At 39.1% G+C, this 9,194-nt stretch overlaps 1 protein-coding gene across 1 annotated transcript; it reads right to left on the reverse strand.

Annotated features, from left to right (window-relative positions):
• Positions 1-7,312: 7,312 nt before the first annotated feature.
• LOC149186768 (putative LRR receptor-like serine/threonine-protein kinase At5g48740) lies at positions 7,313-8,978 on the reverse strand. The gene is made up of 6 exons (XM_089409448.1): positions 8,832-8,978; positions 8,598-8,724; positions 8,426-8,494; positions 8,068-8,290; positions 7,864-7,996; positions 7,313-7,684 (listed from the first exon to the last, which is right to left on the reverse strand). The coding sequence occupies exons 1-6, from the start codon at positions 8,976-8,978 to the stop codon at positions 7,313-7,315; spliced, it is 1,071 nt and encodes a 356-aa protein (XP_089265574.1).
• Between the last annotated feature and the right edge of the window lie 216 nt (positions 8,979-9,194).

A 9,194-nucleotide genomic window follows, 5' to 3' on the forward strand; every position in this document is an offset into this window, starting at 1 on the left:
GAACACAGGCGCGTGTAAAAAAAAAAGAAAATATGAAGACTTGAGCACAGCAGTGCAATACGAAAAATGAAGACGAAGTTTGTATGAAGCATGATGCGAATATAGCACAGCAGTGTGGAAAAGAACTAGAATCCTTTGTATGGTTTTGTAATTTTGTTTATGTGATATGCACAGAAGTGAAGCAGACGTATAATGTTTTTGAACTGCATATGTAAATTTTTATTACAGCAGTAAATGTAAAAGGGTTTTACAGCAGTAAACCCAGCTCAGTAAATTCTCACGTGAAAATAGAGTTTTGGTTGAATGTTGTTTTTGGTAAATCCCTCTCAGTAAAAGGGGATGAATATGTACGAGGCAATATATTTTTGAATAGAAATCATTTTATGGTGGTGTAATACTTTGTTCCTCAGTAATTTTTTTTTTGACTTCCCTGTGCACAAACTGTGGAGTAAAGGAAACAGATCATTGCCTCTGTGTGTTTGAATTTTTGTTTTTGGGATTTTATCAGAAAAATTCCCAGCAGTGGTATCAGAGCAGGCTTAGGCTCTTTGAAGGTTTTCAAGAAGTTGAAGGGAGGAGTCTTTTGTTGCAGCAGTAGATCTTCTCCAACAGAGTGAAGGCTCAGTCAAGAAAATACTCAGGTATTTCACAAAGTTTTTTTTATGTGTTGCTGAAGAAGTAGTCAGTTGTTTTAAAATACACAGTCAAGAAATTAAAGCATAGTTGAAGATGCAAGGAATGGCCAGCACAAGCACTGGTATGGGTATGTTTAACACCGAGCTCCCACAGTTTAATGGGAAGAACTATGACTACTGGTCAATAACTATGACAGCCCTGTTTGCCTCTCAAGATTTATGGGAAATAGTTGAAGATGGTTTTGAAGAACCAGCAGATGAAGATGAGTTCAATGCATTAACTCAGGGAGAGAAGGATCTGCTGAAGAGCAATAGGAAGAAGGACTCAAAAGCCCGTATGTTGTTGTATCTAGCAGTAGACCAGAGTGTGTTTCCAAGGTTAGCAGCAACTAAGACAGCAAATGAAGCATGTCAAACCCTCAAGACAGCCTATCAAGGCATGGAGAGAGTGAAGACATCAAAACTACAATTGCTGAGAAAAGATTTGAGAATATGAGCATGAAGGAGTCATATAATATTGACTCATTCTTCACACATGTGATTGGTTTGGTCACACAGATGAGGACTTATGGAGAAACCATTGAAGAAAGGAGGATTGTGGAGAAAATATTGAGGGTCTTACCCTCAAAGTTTGATGCGATTGTCACCACCATAGAGGAGACAAAGGATCTCTCAAACTTTTCAATTGATGAGCTACATGCATCACTGATAACACATGAGCAGAGGTTGAGTAGGAATGAAAACTCATCTCTAGAACAAGCCTTCAAGACCCAGATGTCCTTTGGAAGAGGAAGAGGTCAAGGCAGAGGAAACAAGAGAGGAAGAGGTAGAAGCCAGAACAGAGGTGGAAGGAACAGTCCAGCAAATGCTCAAGGAAGAGGCAGCAATCCAAATCAGAACCAAGGCCAAGGCAGCAACCAACAAAGAGGACAACATCATGCTCAAGGACAAAGGTATGAAAAATCCAATGTCCAATGCTATTATTGTAAAAAATATGGGCATTATGCCAGTGAATGTAGGAAGAAGCAGCATGATATGAGTGATAGACAAAATGCAAATGTTACTAGAGAAAACATCAGCCAAAATAATGTGTTGTTAGCTTGTAACATGGCTGAAACAAACAGTGAAGACATATGGTTTTTAGAGTCAGGTTGCAGCAACCATATGACTGGAAACACAGCCTTCTTTTATGCCCTAGTTAAAAATGTGAAATCAGAAGTCACACTAGGAACTGATAGCAAAATTTCTGTTATGGGAAAAGGAGAGGTAAAAATATTTACAAAGCAGGGAGAAAGGAAAACCATAGCAGATGTCTACTATGTCCCTGGAATGAGATGTAACCTCTTGAGTATTGGACAGCTTGTCCATAAGGGGTACAATGTTTTCTTTAAAAATGATGTATGCACCATCATGGATATAGCACCCAGCAAACGATGCATTGCTGAAGTGAAGATGACAAGGAACAGGATGTTCCCTCTTAGAATAAGAGCAGATTTGAAAAACAAAGGAGAAATTGCAGCAGTTACCCAAGAGGCTTTCCAAAGCGTGCCAAGTGATGAAAATTGGTTGTGGCACTTGAGATTTGGACATCTCAATTTTGGAGGTCTAAACTTGTTAAGCAGAAAAGGAATGGTAAGAGGATTACCATTGATAGAGAAACCGGACAACCTTTGTGAAGGTTGCATTTTGGGAAAACAACACAGAGAAAGTTTTCCATCAGGGAAGAGCATAAGGGCAAAGGCACCCTTAGAGATCATCCACTCAGATTTATGTGGACCGATGCAAAATCCATCATTAGCAGGCAGCCAATATTTCCTAACATTCATTGATGATTTTACAAGAAAAACTTGGGTATATTTCCTTAAAAACAAAAGTGAAGTGTATGAGAAATTCCGAAATTTCAAGGCACTTGTGGAAAACCAAAGCGGGCTGCATATTAAAGTTTTGAGAACTGATAGAGGAGGTGAGTATATCTCCAAGGAATTCCTACGATTCTATAGAGAAAATGGAATTCACAAACAGTTTATAGCTAGGTACACCCCATAGCAAAATGGAGTTGCTGAAAGGAAGAATAGGACCATCATGGATATGGCGAGGAGCATGTTGAAGGCAAAGCATTTGCCAAATGATTATTGGGCTGAAGCTGTAAATTGTGCAGTGTATATTTTGAATAGGTGTCCTACAAAAGCAGTGTTGAACAAGGTGCCAGAAGAAGCATGGAGTGGGAGAAAGCAAGGTGTCACCCACTTGAAAGTTTTTGGATGTGTGGCCTATGCACACATTCCAGATCAGCTAAGGAGGAAGTTGGACAACAAAGGGGAGAAATGTCTTTTCATTGGATACAGTGAGGAATCCAAAGCCTACAGGTTGTATATCCCATCTACCAAGAAGTTTTTTGTCAGCAGAGATGTTCAATTCATTGAAGAGGAAGCTTGGGATGGAAGCATAGAGAAGACAGTTAATGTTAAAAACTATTTGTCTCATGATGAAGATGATGAGGAGGTGGCTGAAATACATCCCCAAACAGCAGCGCCAACACAAGGACATCAAGGGACACCATTGAGGATAAATGAGAGTGCTTCTCCAAGCACATCAGAAGGTGGAAATTCAAGTGCATCTTCAAGCACTTGCACTCCAAATGAAAGAGGTAAGAAATTTAGAAATCTAAGTGATATTTATGATGAAGGAATGAATTCCTTATTTGCCTTGTATTGTCATGTTGATGATCCTATTCATTTCGAGGATGCAATTAAAGATAGGAAATGGATAGAAGCTATGGATGAGGAGATGAATGCCATAGAGAGAAACAAAACATGGGATTTGGTTGAGCTACCAAAAGGTAAAGAAGTTATTGGAGTTAAATGGCTTTACAAGACCAAGAGCAATGCTAAAGGCAAGATAGAAAGGCATAAGGCAAGGCTGGTTGTCAAAGGGTACAAGCAGCAATATGGGAGAGATTATGAGGAGACTTTCGCACCGGTTGCAAGAATGGAAACCGTGAGAGCAGTGCTGTCCATAGCAGCTCAAAACAATTGGAAAGTCTACCAAATGGACGTGAAGTCAGCATTCCTAAATGGAGTGTTAAAGGAAGAGGTTTATGTTGAACAACCTCTAGGCTATGAGAAGAAAGGTGAAGAGCACAAAGTGTGCAAATTGAAGAAAGCTCTTTATGGGCTGAAGCAAGCGCCAAGAGCATGGTACAGCAGGATAGATTCTTATCTATTGGATAATGAATTCGACAAATGTGAAGGAGAACCCACAGTCTACATCAAAGAAAAAGATGGTAAAATTTTAATTGTTGTCTTATATGTTGATGATGTTATTTTCACAGGCAATGATGTTTATCTTATTGAGAATTTTAAATCAGTCATGAAGGAGGAATTTGAAATGACTGACATGGGTTTGTTGAGATACTTCTTAGGCATAGAAGTAGATCAAAATGAAAAAGGAATTTTTATCTCACAAGCAAGATATGTAAATCAAGTACTGGGCAGATTTAACATGCAAGAATGCAAGGCAGCGATCACTCCCACAGTGTTGGGATTAAAGCTCAGCAGAGAGGACAGCAGCAAGGATTTTGATCCTAGTTTGTACAAGAGTATTGTAGGCAGCGTTATGTATTTAACAGCTACTAGGCCTGACATTATGTATGTTGTTAGTTTAATTTCCAGATTCATGGAGAGGCCAAAGGAGGCACATTGGCAGGCAGAAAAGAGAATTTTAAGGTATGTCAAAGGTACCAAAATGTTTGGAATTTTATATAATGTCTTAGAACATTCAGATTTGGCTGGATACACTGATAGTGATTGGGCTGGAAGTGTAGATGATCGGAAAAGCACTTCCGGTTATGTTTTTCATATGGGTTCAGGAGCCATTTCATGGGATTCTAAGAAGCAGTCCATTGTAGCATTGTCTACAGCAGAGGCTGAATATGTGGCAGCTACAGCAGCAGCATGTCAAGCAGTGTGGATGAGAAGGATGTTGAGGAGCTTAGGCCAAGAGCAGGCAAACGCGACAGTGATTTTTTGTGACAATAGCTCAGCTATTGCATTGTCAAAGAATTCAGTGTTTCATAAGAGAACGAAACACATTGATACAAGGTTTCACTACATCAGAGAATTGGTGAACAATGGAGAAATTGTCTTAGAACATTGCAGGACTCAGGAACAGGTTGCAGACATTTTGACAAAGCCTTTGGATCAGAAAAGCTTTGAATTTTTGAGGAAGTGTCTGGGTATGACCGAATGCCTAGCAGTTGAAATTAAAGGGGAGTGTTGAATGTGTAATTTCAACGCAGACGTACATCGCCAGAAACCGTTCACCAAACCCGCCTGAGATTTCTCGGATCACTTTCCGGCAAAGGCATTTTCCGTATATTTAAACCCGATGCAATATGGTGCAGACGCGTGGCTCTCCCCATACGTAAGCAAGTCTGACATTCTCGGGACATAAAGCTCTGCAGCAAACGGCTTCCCGATATTCTCCTCCACCGTTCGATTGTTTCCATCGCTCTCCACCATCGATTGTCTCAACATGCATTCGAGCCAGCATTAAAAGCATTGCGTGGTGTAAAAATTTGTTTGACTGCCGTAATAGTATTTATTTCATAGTTATTGTGATAGGTAATAGGTTGGTGTAAGTTTAAATTTTAATGTTTTTTTTATATCGGGGGTATGGGCGCATATGCTCATTACGTAATTTTTGTATGGCATATGGGTACTTGGTAATTTTTTTTGTTTTTTTAAGAGTTGACCATTTTTGTAATGAAGTGAAGAACACAGGCACGTGTGTAAAAAAAAAAAGAAAATATGAAGACTTGAGCACAGCAGTGCAATACGAAAAAAAATGAAGACGAAGTTTGTATGAAGCATGATGCGAATATAGCACAACAGTGTGGAAAAGAACTAGAATCCTTTGTATGGTTTTGTAATTTTGTTTATGAACTAGAATCCTTTGTATGGTTTTGTAATTTTGTTTATGTGATATGCACAGAAGTGAAGCAGACGTATAATGTTTTTGAACTGCATATGTAAATTTTTATTACAGCAGTAAATGTAAAAGGGTTTTACAACAGTAAACCTAGCTCAGTAAATTCTCACGTGAAAACAGAGTTTTGGTTGAATGTTGTTTTTGGTAAATCCCTCTCAGTAAAAGAGGATGAATATGTATGAGGCAATATATTTTTGAATAGAAATCATTTTATGGTGGTGTAATACTCTGTTACTTAGTAAATTTTTTTTTGACTTCCCTGTGCACAAAAAGAGCCCGTGGAGTAAAGGAAACAGAGCATTGCCTCTGTGTGTTTGAATTTTTGTTTTTGGGATTTTATCAGAAAAATCCCCAACAAAAGAAAACGTCCACGTCATGCGTTAAGACCGTTGAACTGACCAGGGCTATTTTATTAGAAATCTATGCCTCACATAAAATGATAGCCTGGCGAAATGCACGAGTATAGGGGATCTGATGGTAAGAAGCTAGCGACAAGCCCACGAGTATAGGGGATCTGATGGTAAGAATCGGCTGAAGAAGCTAGCGACAAGCCCATGGAATTCAGTAAGAACAAGCCCACGAGTATAGCTAGCGACAAGCCCACGAGTATGGGGGATCTGATGGTAAGAATCGACTGAAGAAGCTAGCCACAAGCCCATGGAATTCAGTAAGAACAAGCCCACGACAAGCCCACGAGTATAGCTAGCGACGAGCCCGGGATCTGATGGTAAGAATCGACTGAAGAAGCTAGCCACAAGCCCATGGAATTCAGTAAGAACAAGCCCACGAGTATAGCTAGCGACAAGCCCACGAGTATGGGGGATCTGATGGTAAGAATCGACTGAAGAAGCTAGCCACAAGCCCATGGAATTCAGTAAGAACAAGCCCACGAGTATAGCTAGCGACAAGCCCACGAGTATAGGGGATCTGATGGTAAGAAATATTGTCGATCAATACATTTAAGATAATCCATTTCATGCAACATAAAAAGAAAAATATGATTTCTTGTTAGGCGTTTGTACATCCTCATCGATTAGTCTAAACAGACTGCTCTTTTGCCTGGGTATCCTTCGTCCATTCTCATTGGGACGTTTGTATAAATTCATTCCACATGAAAAAGAAAACGTCCACGTCATGCGTTAAGACCGTTGAACTGACAAGGGCTATTTTATTAAAAATCTATTCCTCACATAAAATGATAGCCTGGCAAAATAGGGGATCTGATGGTAAGAATCGACTGAAGAAGCTAGCGACAAGCCCACGAGTATAGGGTATCTGATGGGAAGAAGCTCGCGACAAGCCCACGAGTATAGGGGATCTGATGGTAAGAATCGACTGAAGAAGCTAGCCCCAAGCCCATGGAATTGTTATCTGAAATTTTATTTAATATTCAAGAAAATCATGTGTACCTTAAAATAGAATTGCTCCATGGACCAATTCATTCCACGTATCTATTCATGATAAAAGTAAAGATCCATAGTGCAAGAAATTAAAATGATTGATATATACGTTTAGCTTCTTGACCCATTTCATTCCACTGATCTATTCAACATAAAAGTAGTGATATAAAGTGTACGATTATTAGTTAAGGCCATTGTCAATTCGTTAAAGCAACTTTACAGACATGATTCCTTTATATAAATCTACATCTACATCTACATCATGGAATTGATATACTACATTTCCACTCATCTTCCTGCTTGACTGATGTTGCAGCTGTTGTCACGCCACACCATATCATTGGGTTTACTACACTCTGCATGTGAATGAACGGGGCCAGCCTGCGAATCTCCTTGTTCGATAACAATTTCCTCTGAAACTGTGAGAGCATTATTCTTATTCTCATGTATGATAATCTCTTTTATCTCACCAGCAACTTCACTGTCCCTAGGCCGAGAAGATGGCTTAGCATCAACGCATCTAAGGGCTAGTTTGGCAAAATCAACAATTGATTGAACGTCGTAGTTTCCACACATACTCTTGTCTATGATTTCTTCAATTTCCCCACTTATTGATTGGCCGGGATTTTCATCCATCTCCACATACACATAAGGTGTCACCTATAAATCCGTCCAAATATATTATATAAATTGCATTGGATTATTATAAATAAAAACTGTACGAAAATGTATTTGAGTATAATAAACTATATTGGAACGTGCAGCGCAACGCCATCAATAATCTTGTGAATAGGTTGATGTTTCCGGTTTATAATGATAAATTATATTATATTTCTTACCCATTGAACGAGGTTAAGTCGCTGTTCAGATTGACTTGCAATTATGGGTGGTCTGCCGCATATGATTTCTAACAACACCACTCCAAAACTATATATATCACTCTTCTCAGTCAACATTTGGGTGCGAAAATAGCTGCAGAAACATCCCAAACAAACATTAAAAAGAACAAGTTATGTAGCATTAAAAGGATTAATGTTGCAAACAAAGTACAAGTTATTTGTGGGATATCATAGTCTGGATCGAGGTATCCTGGCGTTCCTTTCACCATAGTGGTCACATGTGAGGCCGCCCCGTCGTCAATTGTCATCTTTGAGAGACCAAAGTCGGCTAGTTTTCCGTTCATATGGATGTCTAAAAGGATGTTGGAGGTCCTAATATCCCTGTGAATTATCTTTGGGGTGCAACCTACGTGCAGGTACTCCAATCCTTCATAAAAGATAGCATGTGTATAACATGACAGAGTTCATGAAAATGAACGAATTTTTAGATCAAAATATATTTGACTAGGGGTTTTTAGATCACAAAAATATATAGCTTATGAAAGTACTTTAGAGAAATTACCATGTGCTGCATCCAAAGCTATTTTGAGCCTTGTTTTCCAATTTAGTGTTGAAAGTCCAGCGCTAGGACCTGCAAATTAAATTTTAAATTCAAATATGCCTTTTGCTATATATAGTATTGCAACTTGCATGAGGAAACTGAATGAAACAAAATTAATAAGAGAAATATTTACCATAAAGGCGGTCCATTAGGGACCCTCCAGACATGTGATCGTAGATCAGCGTCAGCTCTCTTGATTCGTTACAGTATCCCAGTAATGACACCAAGTTGTTATGATGGATTCTGGAGAGAAGATCAATCTGCCAATCAAGTAAAATGGCTTATACCTGAATTTTACTGTTGTCGTTATACATGAGTGCAGCCAAAAAACAAGACAGATGCAGATATTGAAGAAGCCCAGAATTACCTCATTCTGGTACTCATCAATTCCTTGTCTGGAGAATAATGAGAGCACTTTCACTGCTATGTCTTTTCCTTGGGGTAATTTACCAAAGAAAACCGATCCAAACCCGCCTTGCCCAATCTTCCGACTAAAGTTCTGTGTCGCTGCCATAATCTCTTCTGGAGTAAAGGCCACGCTTTGTTGTATTGGTCACCGTAATCATCGGGTGATCTAATCAGAAAACATTTCAGAAAACCGCAGCTTTATTTAATTCCATGGAGAGGATGGCCACGCATATTACAATATTTTACTTTATAATTTAAGCTATCTCTAGACCTTCGTTGAGACGCCGTTTTGATCTGCGTTTCTGCAAATGTATAGCAATAA

This window comes from Pinus tabuliformis, chromosome 3_1, assembly GCF_031772625.1.
Source record: "Pinus tabuliformis cultivar Carrire ecotype Pingquan chromosome 3_1, CPIR1, whole genome shotgun sequence".
NCBI classification, from domain to species: Eukaryota; Viridiplantae; Streptophyta; class Pinopsida; order Pinales; family Pinaceae; genus Pinus; species Pinus tabuliformis.